The sequence below is a fragment of the Branchiostoma lanceolatum genome, chromosome 14 (assembly GCF_035083965.1).
Source record: "Branchiostoma lanceolatum isolate klBraLanc5 chromosome 14, klBraLanc5.hap2, whole genome shotgun sequence".
In the NCBI taxonomy this organism is placed as follows: Eukaryota; Metazoa; Chordata; class Leptocardii; order Amphioxiformes; family Branchiostomatidae; genus Branchiostoma; species Branchiostoma lanceolatum.
In genome coordinates this window covers 16,352,606-16,375,618 of record NC_089735.1, presented here as the reverse complement: position 1 = coordinate 16,375,618, position 23,013 = coordinate 16,352,606, and the positions used below count along the sequence as shown (strand labels likewise).

The 23,013-nt window shown below is 40.0% G+C and overlaps 1 protein-coding gene across 7 annotated transcripts in view; it reads left to right on the top strand.

Moving 5' to 3' along the window:
* Nucleotides 1-23,013, top strand: part of LOC136449003 (WD repeat and FYVE domain-containing protein 3-like) — a 119,660-nt gene that overhangs the window by 80,638 nt on the left and 16,009 nt on the right. For 3 of the 7 annotated variants that reach the window (XM_066448757.1, XM_066448755.1, XM_066448752.1), the window contains 19 exons: nt 279-408; nt 1,276-1,498; nt 2,317-2,384; nt 4,353-4,446; nt 4,783-4,878; nt 5,320-5,616; nt 6,142-6,231; nt 7,169-7,337; nt 8,435-8,571; nt 9,382-9,530; nt 10,072-10,137; nt 11,330-11,476; nt 15,306-15,389; nt 15,796-15,967; nt 16,642-16,759; nt 17,342-17,602; nt 19,550-19,641; nt 20,487-20,699; nt 21,885-22,038. In XM_066448757.1, coding sequence (XP_066304854.1) covers nt 279-408; nt 1,276-1,498; nt 2,317-2,384; nt 4,353-4,446; nt 4,783-4,878; nt 5,320-5,616; nt 6,142-6,231; nt 7,169-7,337; nt 8,435-8,571; nt 9,382-9,530; nt 10,072-10,137; nt 11,330-11,476; nt 15,306-15,389; nt 15,796-15,967; nt 16,642-16,759; nt 17,342-17,602; nt 19,550-19,641; nt 20,487-20,699; nt 21,885-22,038 — 2,760 coding nt within the window. The remainder of the gene's footprint in view (nt 1-278; nt 409-1,275; nt 1,499-2,316; nt 2,385-4,352; nt 4,447-4,782; nt 4,879-5,319; nt 5,617-6,141; nt 6,232-7,168; nt 7,338-8,434; nt 8,572-9,381; nt 9,531-10,071; nt 10,138-11,329; nt 11,477-15,305; nt 15,390-15,795; nt 15,968-16,641; nt 16,760-17,341; nt 17,603-19,549; nt 19,642-20,486; nt 20,700-21,884; nt 22,039-23,013) is intronic. The other 4 variants (XM_066448758.1, XM_066448756.1, XM_066448754.1 and 1 more) reach the window with 3 other exon arrangements.

The window sequence follows — 23,013 nt, the reverse complement described above, 5'->3', positions numbered from 1 at the left end:
CTCAAGGATAGATCTGAAACCATTTTCAAATCTATCCAGTTGCTTGGATGAGTAAATGTTATCTTTCATATTTTAATGATCATTGAGTTACATAGAGTAAGGTTGCATTTGGTCAAAGTTAAACATTTTTACTTAATTTTGTACAAATATGTGGATATAGTAACTGTTGTTGTACATGTAATATATAATCATAAAAGATCAATGAAATACTTGATGAATACTATGTTGGGAACAAACTTGCCACTTATGTTTTCTTTGCTTTAAAATTTCATTCCCAGAACAAACGGCCATCCTGGATGCACTACATCGCCTCACCAACAACCGTAGTCTGGTGTTCGGTCCAGGGAACTACGAACAGGATTTCATTGGCTGCCTGTGTTACTGTCTGATCCAGCTGAGTAGTGATGCGTAAGTATATCTCAAGAGTTCTGTGTTTTGTCATATTCCACAGACCCTTTTTTTGCTCAAATATGATTTCTCTGTGTTTAGTTACGTTCATTACATGTAGCTGTAGAAGCAAGTCCTTGATATTTGGTGATATATTTGACTTTTATGTTAGAATCTCTTTAAAAAAATTTCTTTTACTTACATGTAGGTCTAAATGTTCCTGTCCACTGATTAAGATTATTTTTCCCAGACATCAGTTTCTTAAAACTGATGAAGAAATGATTGTATGATTTTTTAAAAATCATTTAGCCAATGTCTCAGATTCTTGGTGTAGTGATACAATTCCATTTTATAATCATGATGAAAAAATTCTGTGGAAAAAAATGCTGATGGAAGAAAACAATGTAGTTGTGTCCTTTGTGACCGTTTTCCATACGTTTATCCTTCTCCGTTTGGTACGTTACTGTTGTGTACAGTCTGTCATCTGTGTGTGGTATTTTCTAGCTCATGCTATGGTCACATTTGTGCCGGAGCCCATAGGGGGTGTAGCCCCGGCCGGGCTCTTAAGCCACAGATTTGTCCAAGTGGACTGCCGGATATGGGGTTACCTCTCTGTGTTTTGAAGATAATTGCGTCTATTTGTCGCCGGGTCCCGGGCTGATTATAACCACAAGTTTAAAAATCTTGGGGGTTGGCCGTGCCCCAAAATAGCCCAGTATAGTCGCAGGGATCACGGCTGAAAGTTAAATAAAATTTAGATACAGCCCGTTAACTACCTGGCCCAATTGTGACCATAGCATTACTTGAAGCCCGCCCCTCCTCCTCACAACGTTGTGTGTGCTTCTTGTCTGTCTTACTGGTGGTGGGCTCTCCCCTGTCTTCCTCTAGCGGTGACCTGTGTGTAACCATGGAACCTGGTCGCAGAACGACTTGGCATGTGGAACTCCCCGCCGACACCTGGGTGGACGTGTCGCACCACAAGTCGTGTCTGCTGGACGACAAGGCCCACCCGCCGTCCATGCAGCGGTCAAACAGCACCTCCGAGGCACAGCAGTTACTCGTCAAGGCTGCCAATAGGATATGGAGTGAGCTGCTGGTCACTAAAAAAGCTGTGAGTCAGAGTCATCATTTCTTTCTATGAGAATTCTGACAGGAGAAAATCATGCTCAGCTGGCACTGAGAAAGGAGATCTTAACACACATACATAAAAGCTCCGCTGCTGTACCGGAGAAAGCCTCCAGGAGGCCTATTCCTCAAACTTGACTTTGTCATACCAACACCTAGTCTACCCCACCTGCATTTTGTTTTAACAAATATCATGACGATCCATCCACAGCTTCTCGTGTTATGCTGTTTATATCAGACACACAATGTCATGTAACCACAGTCAATTCACCATGATAGCAAAACCGAAAACATAACCTTCTTGTGAAGGAAATGATAGGAAATTGTTGTGTGTGTAGGTTACTAAGTTTGTGTGTGTAGGGTAGAGACTGAAAAGAGCAGATCTGAAGCAAATTTTAGGAAAGCTATTTTTTCAGTAAGAAGAAAGGCTTTTAATAGTTTTAATTTAAATTGTAGCTGTTTTGAATCAGAATTATGTTATTTGTATGAAAGTATTTTCTCTGCAGTCACATGAACGAGAAGGTATGAAATGTACCATCATCATGATGATTGTATTCACTTGGTTCGATCAATCAATCTTTATTCGTGAAACCAACCTTGCAGGCATGTCTGAGAACACATCTGAATTTCATAAGATTTCTTACAATTTCTGAATACTAAAAGTGTCTAAAAGTGTGATAAATTATTTTTCTCTGGCACAGAATCTTTTAGATATCCAGCAAGATGACAGTGATATGCATCCAAGGTTCTCAACAGTAAAAAATTCAAACTTAATATTTTCTCCATCGGATTCTTATGTTGCAGACTATAGAGGAGCTGTTCAAGCTGACCCTGCCCCACTATAATGCTACCCCTGATCTACAGTCTGTCAAGTAGGTGCAACTTTGTATTATTTGCAAGTCTAGAGATATTCCTGTATGTGTTTTCTAGCATTTGTAAATCATGTTGGTGACTGCCATGATTTGGATAATATAAGCAAAAATTATGTTAAAATGATTGTGCCGTCCCATATCCGATTTGTAAATACTAAAAAATGTTCAAAGTTGAGGGGTAAACTATAAAAAGATGTCTGTTGTCAAGCAAAATTTAAGTCAAAAAGTGGCAGATTGATAGACAAGTGAAATGTACTAAAATGCCAATGGTGATACAAGTACAATGTACTATCTAAATCATACATGTTGTCGTACACTACTTGTTTAGGCAACAGGTTAAAATGGTGAAATAGATACAGTAACTGTTTATTGTAAGTAGGCACAATCAATTGTGCCGACCTACATTTGTAATGTAGACTGTATCACCATTTAAAGGCAACCAAAGCAATATTAGGGCCCAAAATATGGAGTAAAAAAAATGCTGAAATCTTTATGGTTACGTAGTGACATTTACACTATTCAGCAAATTTGTGTGATATATTTTTGATTCCCTTACAAAAACCCTGGCGACAATTTTCAGTGAGTTCACAATAACGTCTTATTTTTGTATGATGGCCGTTGCTATACATTGTGATAGTGTTGTTTGAACTTATCATGACATTGTATAGAAATGACTATGAAATAAATTGACCTTCAAAATCGGATTTTCAGGCCCTAATATTTCTTGGGTTTCCTTTAAGAGCTGCTCGCACCATCTTTTTCACACCATACTAGTCTGCTTGTCATTGTAGTCATGCCTTTGCTCTTGCCTTCAGTGTGCTGTCTTCATGCTATTAACCCTGTATGGTAGAGATTTTTATTCCAACACATACTTTCAATAAATCAGTAGAAAGAATGAATGATCATGGAAGTCGTAATTGTGTGATTTAACCTTTGCCAGGGCTACTAACAATTATGCTACATGTACATGTAGGACTGGTAGTTATTAGATTTTCCTTTAATTCCATTCTAACTCCCCCCACCCCCTTCTCTACCATACATGTTAAACTTTGTACTTCTAACAAACTAACAACTCAGAATCTGTACATTTGTATATCAACACAAAAATTTCTAATCATGACAATCATTTTATGTGTATTATGAGCAAAAGCCTTCAATTGAAACATGTATGTGATAAAGTATACTAATGACAATACTGACAACACTGTCACATTGAACTTCTTGCCCCTCCTTTTGCATGGATGCAGGATGTATGGATTCAAGTACGTAAAGTATGGTGACGATAGTGGATAATGTTTTAGCTGGGCAGTCTTGTAACTACAATTTATAGAGACTAGGAAGTAACTAACTTAGCCTATTTAGTAAGTCATAGCTAGTGTAGTCAAGTTGTAGTTTTAGAAATATCTATGTCTTATATGAAGTTAGTATAGTTATTTAGCCCTTTTGTACTGTTTTCTCAAACTCATGGTGACCGTAGATTAAAGAAAGTTGCATCAACAGTTACTATAGCCTCAGTCTACTTTTGTATAGCTCAGTTAATTGTCTATACATGTACATGACATTGTGTATCTGGGTGAAGTTGTACAAAATTAATGTTACTGTCTCATTGACATCTGTCCATTAATTTCATTATGAGTGTTATGTCCCTTTGTATTGAAAGATGATTAAGTCTAATTACATTTAATGTTGAAAAGAATATAGATAGATAGATATTGATGAATTAGAGAGTACCCCACTGTTGTATAAAAAACATGCAATCGTTGTATTTATTAATTCTGACATACTGTCACATTTATCATTACCCTGTAATTGTAATCTGTCATTGTAACATTTCATTGTTTGTATCTGCTACACTGTCCCATATCAACTCCATTTCATAAGCTTGCACCATACCATTTAGCAGTGAATACAGATCTCCGCCTGCCATATAGATATACTGTAGCTGACTGTTCATGTGATCTATTACAGAATGATGCTTCTTGAACCTGCTTCCAAAGTGTGGAAATTATATGTGGATGGGGAGAGAAGGAACTGTAGCAAGGAACAAGAGAAGCATCAGTCGGTCAGTGCTCCAAAACTGCCTTCAATTCATGTCAATGTCTAGGTTATCCACACTCAATTTGTGTCAAGATTTTTGAATGCGAAATCAGGGGCCGTTGAGAAAATCTGGAAAAAAATTGTAGCAGCAGCAATTCCAACGTCAGGATCTGGTATTCCAATTTTCGACAGCGGCGCACTCGTCACACGCGAGGTGCATTTGAAATATTATATGGAAGACTTTGTGACACAAGTAGAAGACCGGGGTCCTGGTCCAGAACACCTGTATCACACGTTATCACAGCCCGGGTATGACGTAAAGTACTAAATATCATATTTATCCTTATATTTTACTCAACAGAAACTACAGAAGATGAGCAGCGGCCTGTCCCGCCTTGCGAGCCGTAAGGCCAGACGTGATGCCAGTCAGGTCAAGATTGTTCCCTCATCCATGCAGGTAAAACAACCTCAGATTCTGTAATTAAAAAGAACATGCAAATTTTGCATTTTTCAGATTTGACACTTATCTAATAGAAATGACTGTATGTAATACTTTTTTATCGCTCGTGAAGTTTTGTTATAAAGTACTTTCAACATGATGATGTTTAGCAAAGTATGCTATAATGGTAAGTACATTTTGTAATGGACAATTGTAGTGTATGCAGTTGATCTCCATACTGCTTTTCCAAGTAGCTAGTAGTAGTAGTTCCATGCAGTGTGGCATTGCTACGACTTGCGTACATGTCCCTGTGTTGCAGCCGGTAATGCAACCCCGCTGCTTGGCCATTTGAATCAAATTCCTTGGAACCGTAGGTCATTTTGGATGGTGACGTTAAGTCGGCAGCCCTGTGTAACTGTGTTTGTGGGAGCTTCAGGTGTAACTTTTTTCTTTTCACAGGAGGTAAATGTGTGGAACTTCACCCACGTTGCGGTGGTGCGAGACCTAGTAGAGCTGAGGTACAAACAGTACCAACAGGCGCAGCACCACATGCAGAAGTACGTGGAGGAACAGTGGAACCAGATGGAGCTGGAACTGACGCGGGAACGAGGCCTGTGGGGCCCGCCGCTCGGATCGCACCTCGATAAGTGGATGCTGGAAATGACGGAGGGACCATGCCGCATGAGGAAGAAACTCTGCTGCAATGACATGTTCTATATCCACTACCCACATCGGCCAGACGGTCCAAATAACACGGTAAACAGTACAACTTTGTAACTTAAACCTTCTAATCAGAAGTCTGCCTGCAATTATAGAGTCTATTCAAACTGTTGTTTTCAAATGATGTTTTCAGAACGTCTACCACTGTGCTGGTATCTCTTTTCATTTCACTGAATCCTACCTCACACTGCATTTTTCAGACTCTACATGTATGTAGATATCTTTTGTTATAGAAATTGTTTTGTACATGAAATTCTCATAGATGTACATTGTTGAGTCTGATTTTATCGTATACTTACCAAAATATTAGATACTTATTTGATAACAGAGGAATAATTGAAGCTTTTTATTGATAATAGATGTAAAGACCCTGTGTATAAATGTAATCAAATTAAAGATACATTAAAAAAAACCAATAATATTCATCGCTGCTACCTTCTTGATCAATACAAAAGATCAGGTCTGTTAATCGATCTCTAGATCTGTAGAGTTAAATAGAAAATCCATGTACATGTAGGTTGAGTAGAATCCCTCCCAAGCCATCCTCTTGGTCTGTTGTAGCAGGTACAGAGTGCATTTCCGCCGGCCCGGTGCGTGGACACCCCAGAGTTTTACCGCAGGCTACGACTGATGGGAAAACTCCCGCCCGAGGTTTAGACCGTTTTCCCACCTGCCTGTTCTATGTGATGAAATATAACAATGTTGTCGACTGGGAGTTCTCTTACAGGTGTTATTATATGGTACTGCTGGTGCCAGAGTTCTGTCACTAACCTCCTCACATGGGAAATGTACGGTTCAGCATTCTTTCTGTCTGTATACATGTAGCTGTACTAAGTCTGGTTCATACAAGAAGATCAATAAGTTCTGGGCCTCATTAAGAAATTTCTTCTTATATTTATAAATTAAACCTTTTATGAATGTCTACCAAAATTCAAGTCATTATGATGGTGACACATACTAATATGAGGTGAGGTGGAAGGAAAAAAACATGGACAATTGAGCTGCGACCTTAGGTGCACATGTGCAGGTCAACTTGCTCTGCCGAAAGTCACTTCCAGTTGAAATAGGAAGGGATTCATCATCGAACATTTTGAGAATGTCGTTTTTCCTTTCATGGCATGAGGAACTTGACCCACACAGTTCTAATAACAGTTCACCGTAGCTTGTTTTTCTTGCAACTATACCTATAAAAATGATGTTGACTGGAAAGTACATGACCACAATGATGTGAAATCTGGTGGATATTGGTGAAAGATTTCATACTACATGTACATGACATTGAGTTGTGCACCTTATTCCTTTGTGAGGCCCAGAACTTATTGACGTTACTTATGGTGGTTGTCTGTGGTGAGAAAATTGGTGTAATGATACTTTGTTGGTGGTATCTTTCCTGTTGTCCTTTCAGAACGTTGAAAGCATCCGTGCCATTAGTGACTTGGGTTGCTGTCTTGGTTCCTTCAGTTGTGTCCTACTATGACGGCATGGAAGTTGAATGATAGAGTTTAATGTTCCTTAAAGTTAGTATTATTTCTGCTCATGAAATCTTCATAGATTCAGTGTCTAATTTTGTTGCATATTTTTTTACCAGAAACCGTCCAAGTACAAGGCTGCCATCAGTCTGGACAGTAAGGAGTACTACAAGCGTTGCCAGGCGGAGGGGCGTCTGGAAGACATGGAGTCGGAAGAGAACGGTACAGACACCGACTCACAGCTGGACGCTTCCATTGACGTGACAGACGCTGATGTCAGCAAGTCTGGTGGGTGTCCTTCTGCTTTTCTATGAGTTACTGTAAATGCAGAAATGTTTGCGGGGATTTGATTTCACGGTAGGGAGAAAATGGAGTGTTTGCAATGGTTTTGAGTTCATGTTTGAAACAAAAGTAGCGCTACAGTAACTGTTACACAATGGAATGGCTTTTTGCGGTAGTTTTGAGTTCACGGTTAAGAGTTTATCGCGAAAACCGCGAACATAATAGAACCGCCAACATTTCTGCATTTACAGTATTTACATTGGCTACTAGGTAAAGGGGACAGGGTGACAAACAGGTTCACAGAAACATAGCAGCGTGATACATATAGAATACAACACGGGGTATTCCGTATCACCCGAGGTACCAGCCCGACCGCGGGTCGGATCGCCCGACGGCCGTAGGCCGGAGGGCGATCCGACCCGCGGGAGGGCTGGGACCGAGGGTGATGCGGAATACAACGTGTTGTATTTTATTTATGTCATACCTTGGTCATACCCACCCGAGAAAACACACATTTCAATGCGGAATGCGCCAGAAGTTGAGGGAGTTTTGTGTCCTCGAACAAGAAACTGTAGCAACATTGATTCCAATCTCCGAATCCGGTATTCGAATTTCCGACGGCCGTGCAACCGGCGCGCTCGAAATGCGTTCGAAATATTCTATGGAAGCCTGTGTGATAACACTCCCGAACCCTATGTGATCCGGATAGTTATCACACGGTCCGGAACACCCGTATCAGGCCCAGGCATGACATAAAAATACATATACCGTATTGATTAATGTAGTCACTGTAGTAATGCACAACAGTTGTATAATCAACATTGTCGCCGGTCACAGTTATGACTTATATTGTTGAAGATAAATTTTCTCCCAGCTGAAAGATAGTACATAGAAAAATGAATAAATGAGTTGAAATCACATAAGCCAATTTCTCATTGGTCAAACTGGTAATTGCAATTCTCTCATTGGTTGACCTGCTAATTGTAATGGACAGCCAGGATTGGTCTGTTGTGTAGATGAAGGAACTAGCTGGACTATCAATTGGTAAATTGTTTGTGTAATTCCCATTGTCCTGACATTATTGTGGCTGATGATATTTTCAGGTTTGAAGCCCTCCAAGTCACCTTACGATGCAGATGAGGACGACACAGAGAGTACCCAGTCCACAGACAGTACTGCAGAGGAGACGGACAAGCCAAACAACCAGACCATCGTTAGACTGCTGGAGGAAGGCGAGAAGGTATACGTCTACTGTAAACTGAATTTTACTTCTAACTTTTCATCCAACAAAGGAATAACTGTTACTGTAACAGTGTTACTTATCAAGTATTGTGGCATCGCGATGATGTAATGGCAAGGCATTTGGCCCAGAACCCAGAGGTCCTAGGATTTGAACCCAGGACTTCTGTCCCAGAAACCAGAGGCCCTGGATTTGAATCTCCTGATATGCCCTGTTGATACTGTGCCCTTGGGACAGTCACTTTGTACAAATTTCGTCACTTCCCTCAGGTGAACATTGAGTACCTAGCTTCAGTTAGGGACATCCCTTGGATTTGACATTAAATAGAGGCACATAAAAGAACCCACATAAGGACATCCCACTCAAAAAGAGTAGGGGCCCTTCCCAGTGTGAATGTATTAAATCAATTTGTCCGGATATGCAGCTTGTAGTTTTTAGTACAAACCTTGTGAGTAACACCATAAGGCAGTTTACCTGATATATGCAATACAAACAAACAATGTTTCAAAGAAAGAGAAGGACAACATAGACATCAGCCAGTCCTGTGTTTCTGTATACTGTAAATCTTGATTTGTTAATGATAACTTAATTTTAGCTACTTGTTAAAACAGTCTAGTTAATTGCTAAAATATCATCATCACAAATATTTGATCACTGACATTTGAGACAGTGATGTTTGTTCCTGCCATTAGAATTAAATGAAGTGAATTACTCCCTTTCCCCCAACTGCCAACTGTAAAATTACCAACCGCAATATTGAATTGATTTACAGTATGTGTTTCATCTGACCCCACTTTACTGCGTTCTCAGATCCGGTACATGTTCCGATGTGCGCGAGTCCAGGGTCTTGACACGTGCGAGGGGCTGCTGCTGTTTGGCAGAGAGCACTTCTACGTCATCGATGGATTCACGCTCCTCAGGACACGGGAGATCAGCGATATCGACGGAATTCCTCCAGGGTTAGTCTGCTTCGTATTCCAGCTTTTAGATAGGATTCAGGGGGTCCAAAAACTGGGGGGGGACCAATCAAAATCATAGTTCCCCCAATAGGCTTTTGGGATTGATAATTACCTGGTAGTCTTGTATGTCAATCATTTTACAAGCTGTCCCAGTATCTGGTATGAGGAAAAAAACAGTTGGCAATGTGTGGCGGGTGGGAGCACATGTACACGTACATGTGTATTATGTAACTACCAGAAAAATAGGGTATCCTCTGGTTGTCCCCTGAAAAAGGAGGGTGTCTAATTTCTTTGTTTTCTGAGTGTATATGGCATCCAAAAAAAACCCTGACCCCCAGTTAGCTAATGGCCTGTTCATATTGTTCCTGTGTAGTATACATGTAACTGTTACTGTTACAGTAACAATATTTCTTCCTTATGTCAAGCTCCAAAGCATTCTTGCCTGTAAAAAAAGGTCTCTATTCCTGATGTATAAAACGTTTACCGCATATATTTTGACTTAATATTAAATATATATTGACTGTAATTTTCTTTCCTGCAGGTTACATGATCCAATCATCCCTAGGACCACCAGATCCTCAGGACAACCCAGTCAGATGAAGAGAATGTAAGATTTCTTCAAAATTGTGAACAACACAATCTACATGTATAATCTTGCTTGGGACTATACCTTGCACATATTACAGTTGTCAGTATTGATGTCACAACAATATGTAATCTTAATGTGCGATTTCATTGCTCAATATTCCCACAACTAGTGGTGCGTACCGGTTTGGCCGAACCGGTTCTGGACTTGTGAAACGTTTCGATCCAAAAGTCCAAAAAACCAAAACGCTGAGAACCGGTTTTTGGACTTGTAAAAATAACTAGCACTTATGTACATAATATGTACATCCTCTGTTTGATTCTTAAATCTCTAAAACCTTCCATAAATCACGAAGTTTGTGATGGAAAAGACGCAAAAATTTGTTGTTGGCTTTTGATATACATGTAGCCGCTATTACTGAAATCAGGAAGTCTCACAACTCTTCGCGAGATCTGGATGACGTCAAGGAAACCTAGCGATGTGATTGGCTTAGCCATGTCATGTGTTTGGAGTGTGTTGGGGGACTTCCCCAATGGGCCCAGTGGCGGCCATGTTTGATTTGAGAAGAGGCTTTGTTTTGTGGCCTTTGCCTGCAGCCCGGGGAATATTGTGTGTCGCAGGGGACAGGTCAGGTATAAACACAATGCCGGCATTATGTGAGGAAATGATCCGGTGTGTCGGGGAACGTCAAAATATATAGCAAGGCTCTTGAGACGTCACCAGAGACAACCCGACATGTAGGTCACCACCTACATGTCACCACGCTGAGTAGAGAGCATAATTTTGTTCTGAATATACACGTTGTTCTGACTGGAGACGTGTTTGTTTGTGAATCTTTCCCTAGTTAAGAGAATTTAGAGGGATTAACAATGGTAACAGAGCATCAGTCACATAATGTGACAGCAATGTTTGGTGCTGGAGCGGACTTACAAGTCTCAAACTGTCAAAGAAAACATCTTGTTCGTGAATATTTTCATCAGGTTGGTAAGTCACTGAATAAAAGGACTCTTTTTACACAACTAAGAGATTTATTCAACCAATGTTTCGGTGAACATCTGTCACTTTCAAGGCAATTCCGACTGATTCACATTGCACTGCAGCACAGGTGTCGCTGCTTATAGATGCATTCCCAAACGCAAAGTATTTAAATATATAAAGTTACAGAGTTGTGTCAAAAGAGTCTTTTCATTCAAAACATCTTGTTGTTCCACAGGTGTAGTAAGTTTGCGTATGAAGACATCCGCGAGGTTCACAAGCGCAGGTACCTACTCCAGCCCATAGCTATCGAGGTGTTCTCCAGCGATGGAAGAAACTACCTCCTGGCTCTACCCAGGGGCATCAGGAACAAGGTTCATCAGAGGTCAGGATACTATAATTCACTTTATCTTCATGGTAACGGGTAGCAAAATTTCACAGTGTACACCCATTCTCCGTTAACGCGTGCAATTACTGTCGCATAAGTATATCCATGTAGCTAATTGTTAAATTGCGCATTGCCTTCGACTTTGGTAGTTTAATGTCACCAGTAGATATAAGAAATACAAATAGTAACCTTTTTACCGTCATGGTAGGCTATTTTTATGTCGTAAAGGGCATTATTTTGGTTTGTAACCGTCAAAAAAGACCTGTCGCAAAGCCCAATAGCACAACAGGCACTGCATTTATATGTTGAAAAACACGTTTCTTGAACAGAATTTTATCAATGATGTATAACTACCGGTTAGGTCAACATGGAACAAGGAGGGGGGTTTGTCCAGGTGGACCATATCTCAAGCCCAGGTGCTATTTATGCCTGTCGCAAGTTTTTAACTTTGACTTACGTTACGAAGATGAATGAATAAGAATCGGTCACAAAAGAGTGATTTGCCCGAATTCCTTATTTGTTTTAATCAGTCACAGTATGTAGTATACTATCCAAGACACTACAGAGGCAACTGCAAACTGTTGTCGGATGAATTACAGCTTTGTTAGAGCTTGACACGTTTCGGCATTTTTATGTTGAGCCCAACATACAATGTATTGTGCTCGTACGGTTTCTTTCTCCTGTCAAATCTTGTAATCGACTCAGCTCGGTCGTCCCTGGACCAACTGAGCTGAAATTTGGTATACAGGTAGAGTGGGTAAATACCCTGGGAGCCTCTTTTAATTGTTTTGATAAATGTCTTTAAAACGATTTTATTGAGGTTTTTCTGACCAAAAACGTACATTTAGGTCTCCTGTGCTCTGGAAATACATCCAAATGACCTGAAATTTGCTAAGGGGGTACATAGAACAAATATTCAAAGAACCCCATTCGCACTTTCGGTATACACCACTTCAAAAAACGATTTTGGAGGGTATTTTTGGGGAGAAGATCGCCAATTTTTCTCCTATGACCATATATGGTGTTGCCATATATGGTCACATCTTTATTCGTATGGCCAGGTGCGAGCGTAAACAACACGACCTAAAGGTCAGTGACCCCAAGACCCACGTGGACCTGACCTGTGATTTGTGCGCGTAATTATTGAGCGGGGGACATTGGGAGGGAGATGAGAAAATATTCTGTATTTGCTATCGCAAACGTTGCCTTTCTAGTGTTAATGTTGTGTCCTAATGAAGTTATGTGCAATTGAGAAGGTTCAAAATCTACGCCTTTTCTGGTGGTGTTTTTCGACATAAATCTATTGCTCTACATTCCTCTCTCTGTGTACATACAATCATACATATATACAGCAATAACATGTTTTTCACTTACACCAAGAGTACGCTCATATCCCTACAATTGGTTGTGTATCCTTTCTTTAGCAACGTTTTTTAATGGTGGTATATGTCAGTGTTACAGTACAGGTCACGAAATACGAACCAGAAATTTGCGGTACGTTTAGCAGAAATTTGTGAAACCTTTGCAAAACCTGAGTTGGTTCGAGGAACTGTTCGCTGCGTAATGAACAATTGTCTGGACTCTCGGATTGCGGAAATTCTTCCGCAGTAGAAATCCAGATCTTCAGCAAGATTTCACTTGTTTACATTCTTGTCCATTCTTGAATGAGGGGGACATTTTTTAGCATTCAATTTTGGGCTTGGTTGACTATCAAAAAGGCCCAGTTTTGTTTGGTGGAGGTGTTTTTTAATGGTCCAGTATGGACATGGGCGCCTGGAAGAGCCCATCCATGCATAGGGTTTCAAATTGGGAGAGATCCATGTCTGACTGGTCTTCAATTCAATTATCTATTCAAATACCAACATTGCAGACATATAACAAACGTAAGCCTCGATACCACAGGCACTTTTTGCATGAGAATGGAAATGGGCGAAACATGTTGCATTTGCTCCTGCAAATGTTGCCTTTCTAGTTTTCCATTAAGTTTACGTTTTTATATTACTGCTCGAAATAGAAACAGTAGCCTAAACTTGGCATTGCGTCATCGAACATAAGATAATCAGAATTACAAGTTTGAGGGTGTGTCAAGGGTCACTCGTTCTGTGTAGCACCTCAGGGCCAAGTTCTGACGCTGGTCTTACCTTGAAAAACGTTAACAGATGGCACATGTGCACAGGAAACCATCTCATATCTAGGAAGCCCAGTTTGTAATATTTTCTCTCTAAGTTTTTAAGATAATACTTGTTAGCTTTCAGAGAAGGAGGCGTTAACTCACATGGGTAATAGATTGGTTCAAATATACTTGTTTCATAGAGGAATCCGAATAACTTAAGCACATGGCATTGGTAACGTAAGTCAACATCAACAAGTTACCATAGTTATTAAGGATATTTAGCTTAATTGGAACAAACAGAGGTAGACCGCATGCCTAGCACCACTTATATACATGTACATAGATGAATCGTTACAACTCCTGTGTATTGAATATTGAAAGTTTTTGATGTACGTTGATTAAGTAATGACTTACGTTACTATAATACATTGACGTCTCTAGGTTACGTATATAGTTTCATTCCAACTATTTTCACTGTTGATTCTACAGATCTTTGTTGTTCTTTTGGGGGAAAACAAAGTAGATATTGCAAGTCTTTTTGTACACCAGAAAAGATGGTGTTATGTGTTTGATTTGTTCAAAATTTATCCAACTCAATTGGAACAAAATCAGATGATTTCTCTCAAACAGCAGGTAGAACTATCAAGTGTTACCCACTAACAGGCACGCCAAAGGTTTCCGCTTGGACACAAAGCAGAAAAATGGTTTGTACTCATGAATCAGGCGTGTAGATAGAAGACGTCACCAGTGGGTTAACACGCTTTTTTGATATCACTAAAATATAAGTAACATCACAGCGTTAAATGGTCAATATCTCAAAAAAGGGAAACCTTCCAAAACTTGTTTGGTATAGTGAACAATAGTAGTTGTATGTTAGGCACATTACGTAAGCTTTATGAAGAACTTTATTTTTTACCATTTTCAAACCCCAATTGCACAACATGTTAACGGAGAATGAGTGTTTAAGGAAAATGGACATTTTCAATGAACTATTTCTAACTATCTGCTTACCTAAAATGATGAGCTTGAATGCAATTTAGAAAGCTTCAAATTACCATTTACTGACAACATAAACCCTAAGGTTTCCTTGGTGCTGAATCCCAGGCTGTTATTACACAAGGTGATGTCCTTGGTGCTGATGGCTTTCAGAATACTGAAATTCACTTTATCTTCATGGTAGCAAAATTTATTGGTGTATGAAAAATGGACATTTCACTGATCAACTTTAACTTCATGGTGGTGGCAGGTGATTTACAGAACTGATGAGTGATGTGTGAAAGAATCATATACTAGTATAATCACATTAGGTTTTTCACGGTGATGATAAGTTCATGGTACAGAGGTGACCGTGAAAACAATGAACATAAAGTTACAGTTATAAAGAAACAACAATTACAGTACTACAAAGAAAACTGGTGTTAAGCGAAACAGACCTCGTGCTTTAGATAACAGCCAATTCAGACTCCGAATTGAGTGTGGCAATTAAACAAAATAGGCTTGTTTTTCCAAGATATACATTTATTTGAATTGTCTCATTTCTTAAATAATTCTATAACAATACAATTATATTCTTTCACTTTGCAGTATATTTGTGATTGTTGACTTACTTTGTCTTTTCCAGTTTACAACTTACAGTGTATGTGTCGTAGTGTATTGTGTTTGTAGAGGTGAATGGGGAACCATCTCAAATCAGTAATGGTTTCTCTGTTTCAGGTTCCTGTCCCATTGTGCGGCACTAACAGACAATGCCAAGGAGTCAGTGTCAGGCCAGAAGGCCAATGCCAAGGTGGAGCAGGGGTAAGACATATTTCTTTCTCCTAGTCTTCTTGTATGAAGTGTGCCGAAAATAAGACAAGTGCTCTATTTTATCAAACTTTGCCAGTTGCTTTTGTGGCATTGAATGTCCGAGTGGCTAGACTAGTGGACACGAGATCGTAAGGTTGTGGGTTTGATACCTGCTGGTATTCCTGGCAAGATGTTGTGTCCTTGGGCACTTGACATGACTTCCCTTGTATAGAAATAGGTACCTGACTTTGGTTGAATAGGTAGTAGGCGATGGAAAGAGAGCGTTTGGCTCTGCCTTCCAATACCATGCCCTATGGACACAGTGGATATAGTGCTTTCAACAGTTAAGAAAGAATACACTTTTGCTTAATCTCAAGGTTTGTTTGTTTGTTTGTTTGTTTGTTTTGTGTCCCACCAGCTCCACCCTTTTGAGCCTGATAGGAGAGAAGACAGTTACCCAGCGCTGGGAGCGAGGAGACATCAGTAACTTCCAGTACCTCATGCACCTGAACACACTGGCAGGGAGGTCATACAACGACCTCATGCAGTACCCTGTCTTCCCCTGGGTGCTAGCAGACTACGAGTCAGAGGTGAGCAGGGCTAGAAATAATGAGTGCATGTACAATGCACTTTTTGCACCCTAAATTGGAGTTGTGCTCTTAATTTGTTAGTGTGGGTGGGTGCACCTAGGTGTTGAGTTGATAATATGTCCAAAAAGGTCTATAAATATAGTAATAATTACATGTACGTGTATAGTGTAGTAACTGTTGTACACTAACATACACCACTTTCTTGACATATATGTCTCTCTCTCTCTCTCTCTCTATCCAATTTAACGTCTTTTGTTCCCCATCATATGGGGGTTGGACGTGCTTGCACATGGATGGGGAAGCCCCAGAACTCCTCATCAAGTGCAAGTCTTTTTTGTAGCAAGAGTTTTTACGGCTGGATGCCCTTCCTAACGCCAACCCAAACCCTACTGCTGGGCTTAGGATATGGGAACTGTGTGTTAAGTGCCTTTCCCAAGGGCACAACAATGTGTGAAAAAAATAGTGAAACCTTTGTTATGTTGTATCAGTTTTTGGTGTTAGCTATAGAATCTGAAATTTTGGTTCTGAAGATCATGCTGCATTGATTTTACATGATTGTACATACTGTGACAGATCTGACTGTAAATAAATAGATGCCACACATACACTAGAACTTGAACAGTCTTGATGATACCCAGTTCAAGAACAACAACAACAACTTGTTCTCCTTGCAGGAGCTTGACTTGAATGATCCTAAAACATTCCGTGACCTGTCCAAGCCCATGGGTGCCCAGACAGAGGACAGACTGAAACAGTTCCAGAAGAGGTACATTGACTGGGAGGACCCACAAGGTAAAAATCTCCTTCAACTAACTGTGACCTCAGTACTTTTGTCTTATGCTGGCAACTTAGATATGGTAATCCAGGCTGGCATAACGTATATCACTTCATATGAAGCATGTTTCTCAGCGGTCATGTAACAAACAGTAAACTACATTATGTACTGTTATTGTAGACATTTGTCAGCCAATGAGTATTCTGAAACCTGTCAGCACCAAGGACATGACCTTGTGTAATAATAACCAGGGTTTCAGCACAAAGGAAAGATGGGCTTTTTGCTGTCAGAACAAGCTTTTTAAATTGTATAAAGCCCATCATTTATGTATGCAGATGGTTAGAAATGAACTAGCCTGTGAGGTGAATTTTGCTACTGTAACTGCATTTAAGTTTGCGGGGATTTGATTTTTGCGATAGGGAGAGAGAGTATGCAGGGGTTTTAGTTTGCTGTTAAAACAAGTGGATAGGTGGACTGAAGACAGAACAAGCATTTTCAGAGTGGTTTTAATTTCATTAACATTAAACCACCGTGAACATTTCAACATTTACAGTACTTTACACATATGCAGACTAACCCTTGTGTATTGTCTACACCAGGAGAGACCCCGCCCTACCACTACGGCACCCACTACTCCTCAGCAATGATTGTGGCGTCCTACCTGGTCCGGATGGAGCCCTTCACCCAGCACTTCCTGCGCCTGCAGGGCGGCCATTTTGACCTTGCCGACAGGATGTTCCACAGCGTGAGGGACGCCTGGATGTCCGCCTCCAAACACAACATGGCCGACGTAAAGGAACTCATCCCCGAGTTCTTCTACCTGCCCGACTTCCTTCTCAACAAGAATAACTTTGACCTCGGTTGGTAATCACCAATCTTGATACTCAATGAAACCTTGTGTAGTGCACTCTCCTCTGTATATCTAACTAAGAAATATTCCAGTTGCTGGACCAATGTTCTGATTTAATAGAAGTGGTAGTATAGTGATTGGTTTATTTGAAAAAAAAAAAAAATGAAACATGTCAGCTTTGCAGCAACACCTAAATCATTAATTTTCTAAACTCATACATTAAAAACTGATAAAAAGTTACACATCTTATGTTAGAACATGACCCTCTTTCCTCAGCCAATCAGTAGCGTGTATTTCTTGTGATTAAATCCACATAGTAAGGTCCCTTAGGTACCAGAGGTGGACTAACCAACGAATAAATTGACTAAGTTGGAGACGCCCACTGACTAAGTTGGAGACGCCCACTGACTAAGTTGGAGACGCCCACTGACTAAGTTGGAGACGCCCACCATTTACATGCAAATAAAAGCAATTAAAGGATAAACAAAAAGGGAAAACAGCAAATTAATCAGCGTTCCTGGACATCTTTATTCAAAAGAATAAACATGAATAATAAAGATACATGAAAATGAAGACAGAAACTTTCAATTGTTGCATCAAAAACCTAACATGAGAATAAACTTAAATATGAATAATAAAGGAACAAAATTAAGATCGTTGCATAAAAAAGAAAACGTATGAAAACGTTTCTCATAACAAAATGTATAAGAAATAGTGCAGGTTATGCAATGTACATGAAAACAAATCGCAGTCATATCAAAAGATCATTGCAGGTTATACAATGTGCATGAAAACAAAGCATAGTCATAACAAAACAAGAAAACAGTGCAGGTTATACCATGTACATGAAAAAAAGCATAGTCATATTCATAACAAAACAAAAAAACAGTGCAGGTTATACCATGTACATGGAAACAAAGTATACTCTTTTCAACCAAGCTCTGGCATGTGTCTATGATCTGTAGCTAAAGCCTAAACTACATAAAAAGAATGCGATACCGTTGTCATAAACATAACACCAGCGCAGCAAAACGACCTGATGAGTGGGTCTGTCCGTCGAACCGGTCGGGCTGAGAACAGAACATGTCAGCAGAAATGCCAGCATGCTCCAACAGTGCGGCCGCATGATCATCTACTGGCTCAAACTTGAAGTCAGGAAACGGGTTGGGCTGTGTTAGAAATCCTTTTGTTGAAACGCCAACATGCACGAGAAACTGGTCACCGAAATTCGCCATGACTGACTCCTTAGAGATCAAGTTGTGGAATGAATCTTGGCCAGAATATCCAGAATTCCTCACCCAAAAGACAATGGCATTGTCATGCCAGCAAAGTGTTGTAAAAACTTGAGAAGAAGCAAGTACATATTTCACACAAAGCTGTCATGAAGTCATGAATGAGGACAAAAGGGAGAAAATTAGAGAAATGCAGCTGTAAATTCCCAAAGAGGTATTGTAAAGCCTTGGCAAAACCAAGTCCTTGGCAAAACCAAGGGGGTTGGCAAAACAAACCAAGGACATAATGTCCTTGAACAAACCAAGAATTTGACTTGTGTAAATGTGCGTATTTTGCTTCGGAAGAGGGTCATGTCCTAAGTAAGTTAAAGGATGGGCGGATTGCTCGTATATGTGGATTTGGTACAGCCCCGCACCCCCCTCGGATTTTGTTGGCAGCCCTCGGGCTCCGCCCTCGGGCTACCAACAAAATCCTTGGGAGGGCGGGGCTGTACCAAATCCACATAAACTCGCCCCGCCCATCCTTTAACTATTACGTATAGAATGTTAAAGTCACCATAATAGAGTAATATGATTTTGGACGAACACACATTAGTTTCCACTCAATGTTTGAATGTAATAGGATGAATCACATATTTTTTCAGTTCGTCCAAGATTCTAAATTTTGTAATGCCTGCCCATTGTTGGAATGTGACAGAATAAGGCAGTATGCTTTAACCCCATAGGTGTGAAACAGAGTGGAATAAAGCTGGGAGACATCCTCCTGCCACCCTGGGCTAAGGGGGACACCAGAGAGTTCATCAGGGTTCACAGAGAGGTGGGTTCACTCTCCTTAGGCCCTTAGGGGCAACATTTCACCAGATTGAATTGATAATTGCTATCTTTTCTATGATGTGACATCGTGGCCACGATGTTGTCAATCTTAAGGGCTGAAAGTGTATGAATGGACATCAGATAAAGGACTAAGCACGGGAAGTGTGGTTAGTAAGAGTTTTATTTTAAATGATCCTGTAACAGCAGCAGTTGTCTCTTTGGCAAAGTTCTAAAATGTTCTAAATGCTTGGCTCTCCTTAAACAGTGTATCATCTTTCTATAGGACTCCATATATACCTTACCAGTTGTGTGCATGTTGGGATTTAAAACTCTGATGGTTTAAGGCCACATTCAGAAGCAGAGACTGAATAGTTGTTATATCAATATTTTTAATTCAATCTACTATACAACTGTATTTTAATATTGAGAAATACCAGACGTTTCAGTTGTCAGATTCTTTCATCATTAAACAAAATGAATGTTTACATACTATTAAGACTTTTCGGAACAACGTACGATCATAGCAATATACTTATTGTGTTTTAAATGATCAGATCAGGTAACTGCCAAAATGTACTAACTTGTGTTTACTCATATTGATTTTAGAACATAAGTATGTCGCTTTGAATGCTATTTAGAACATATTAGTATGTCGCCATGATCATGCCTTGTTCTGAAAAGTCTTATGTAAACATTCATTTTTGTTCACTGATAAAAGATGTCGATCGGACTGGTATTTCTCAATATTGTAATCCAGTTGTACTTATTGAATCAGCAACTTATTATCTTCAATTCCTGGTTGACTAGTCTTCACAAACGTAATCACTAGATCATGTTTTTGCCATCCAGGCCCTGGAGTCTGACTATGTGTCATCACACCTGCATGAGTGGATCGACCTGATCTTTGGGCAGAAGCAACAGGGGGAGGAGGCCATCAGGGCCACCAACGTCTTCCACCACCTCTTCTACGAGGGCAGGGTGGACATCTTCAGTATTAACGACCCTCTCAAGAAGAACGCCACCATCGGGTTCATCAACAACTTTGGACAAATCCCTAAACAGGTAATGACCTCTTAGCTTCACTTGAAAGTTCATCTGAGCTGGTAGAAGTCATTCTGAATCAAGGATAAACCGTAATTTCCAACACAACAAATTGGTCTTACCCAAATTTTTGACTGATAAACAGTCTTTTGTCAAGGAATGAGCAATCCACTGCTTCTGTGAGGTCACGTTATCCAGATAGGACACGTGACTCGGTGAGCAGTGGGTCATATGTTGCAGAAAGTCTATGACCTCTTAGCTTCTTCATAGTGGGGTCGAGTGGCGTAAAGGCAGGGTTTTCAGCCCTGCGGTCCCGGGTTCGAATCCCCTGATGCCACCGATTTTGTGCCCTTGGGAAAAGCACTTCTACACAACTTTCCTCACCCCACCCAGGTGTAAAAACGGTACATTATGTGTAGGTCACGACTCCAGCAATAGCTGCCTGTGTTCCACATGTATTGCACCAATGCAATTCTAATAAGACCCCCAAACCCTTGTCCTGTGGGACCCATATATATGTGAGTTGCACATTACAGAGCCTGTATGTGGGTCCCCTATATTTACGGGTTGGGGGGATTTTTCAGCTTAACACAGCACACCGCAGCGAAATGCACGGAATGCAAATGTAACTATGTCACAGCAGCGCAGAAAAATTCAAGGGCCAATGACTTGAATAGGAAATCAAATTAATGAAGTAAATTGCGTAAAAAATGCTAGCAGGATAAGGGTTAACGTATCATCTGTAATTTAGTGAGAAGAATGAGTTTTTGAGTAAACTATTCTTGACAATAGGGCATTAACATGTATTACATGTGCAGTAGCTTTGTTGAGAATTTATCAGCAATAGATTTATATATTGGTATGAATTTGTATGATTTATATATTTGTAAGATTCATCTGTGACGGTAATCAACATATTAATAAATTTACACGCTGTTTCTGTGCACAAAGTAAAGCACTATACCAATAAGCTTTCAACTAGTGCTCTTGTCCTTCTCAAGTTGATTTAACTTTAAGCCTAACGTTACATTGTATGTCACTTGACCTGAGCGGAAATGGGATGTCAGCAGCTTGTCCAAAAACAGGGAAGACAGAAAGAAAGTAAATGTTTTTGATGATAGTGTACACGTACAAGTCCCAAATCAATAAAGACAGTTTGTGTTGCATTATATTCTGGAACGTTGAGGCCTGCCTTTCATCTTTTAGCTGTTTAAGAAGCTGCACCCTCCCAAGCGAGCGCGTATGTTCCGCAGCGTGAGTTACAACAACGACGGCATGCCTGTCGTTGCCAACAACCCCCAGGACAGGCTCTTCTTCCACAACCTGGACAACCTCCGACCCAGTCTGCAACCCATGAAAGGTATATGTGACTCTACTCTCAAATCTAAATAAAAAACTAATCAGTCATCAGGGGCAAAGTATGATGACCAACAATGATATTCTAAGGTTTTAGACTTTTTTCAGACATGATTGCATGTTTCTTTCATGACCAACTACTGGTATGTTTTATGACAAAGCTATTAGTGGCTAGTTTACCTAAATTTGATGCGATTTTCAGTAAAGAGTTAATTGACACCAATCTGGCAGAAGAATAAACCATCATTCATGTATCTTCCTGTGACATGAATATCACTTACATGTACCTTTGATGCAATACACGTTGTCTTTCTTCTCTAGTCCTGTTGTCATAAAAATATTGTAATTCTTAAGGACCGTGCGTAGCATTGAGAACGGAGGCACTTTTGTGGGGGGTAACCATATATGTTGAAGTATGGGGCAAAAACCTTATGTCAGCCATTAGTGACTCTGTTCAATACTATACTCAACAAAGGCAACTTTCCTTCTAACTGGAACACAAGTATTCTTACGCCAATATTCAAATCAGGTGATAAATCTAATGTAGACAATTACAGAGGAGTAGCAATTTCTAGTTGTCTATCCAAATTATTTACGCTCATCCTAAACAACAGGTTACAAAACTTTGCAGAAAGTAACAACCTATTAGATGACACCCAGTTTGGGTTCCGGAAAAGATGTAGAACTTCAGATAATATATATATCCTAAAATCTTTAATAGACAAATACACAAGTAAAAAAGGTGGGAAACTATTTGTATGCTTTGTTGACATGAGGAAGGCATTTGACAGTGTTTGGCGGGATGGGCTGTTCTATAAGTTGTATCAATGTGGTATTGGAGGAAATTTCTTTAATATTATAAAATCCATGTATAGGGACGTGAATTATGCCGTTAGATTAGACAATGGACTATCAAACTCCTTTCCTTCCGTATGCGGAGTAAGACAAGGATGTAATTTAAGCCCTTTACTATTCAATT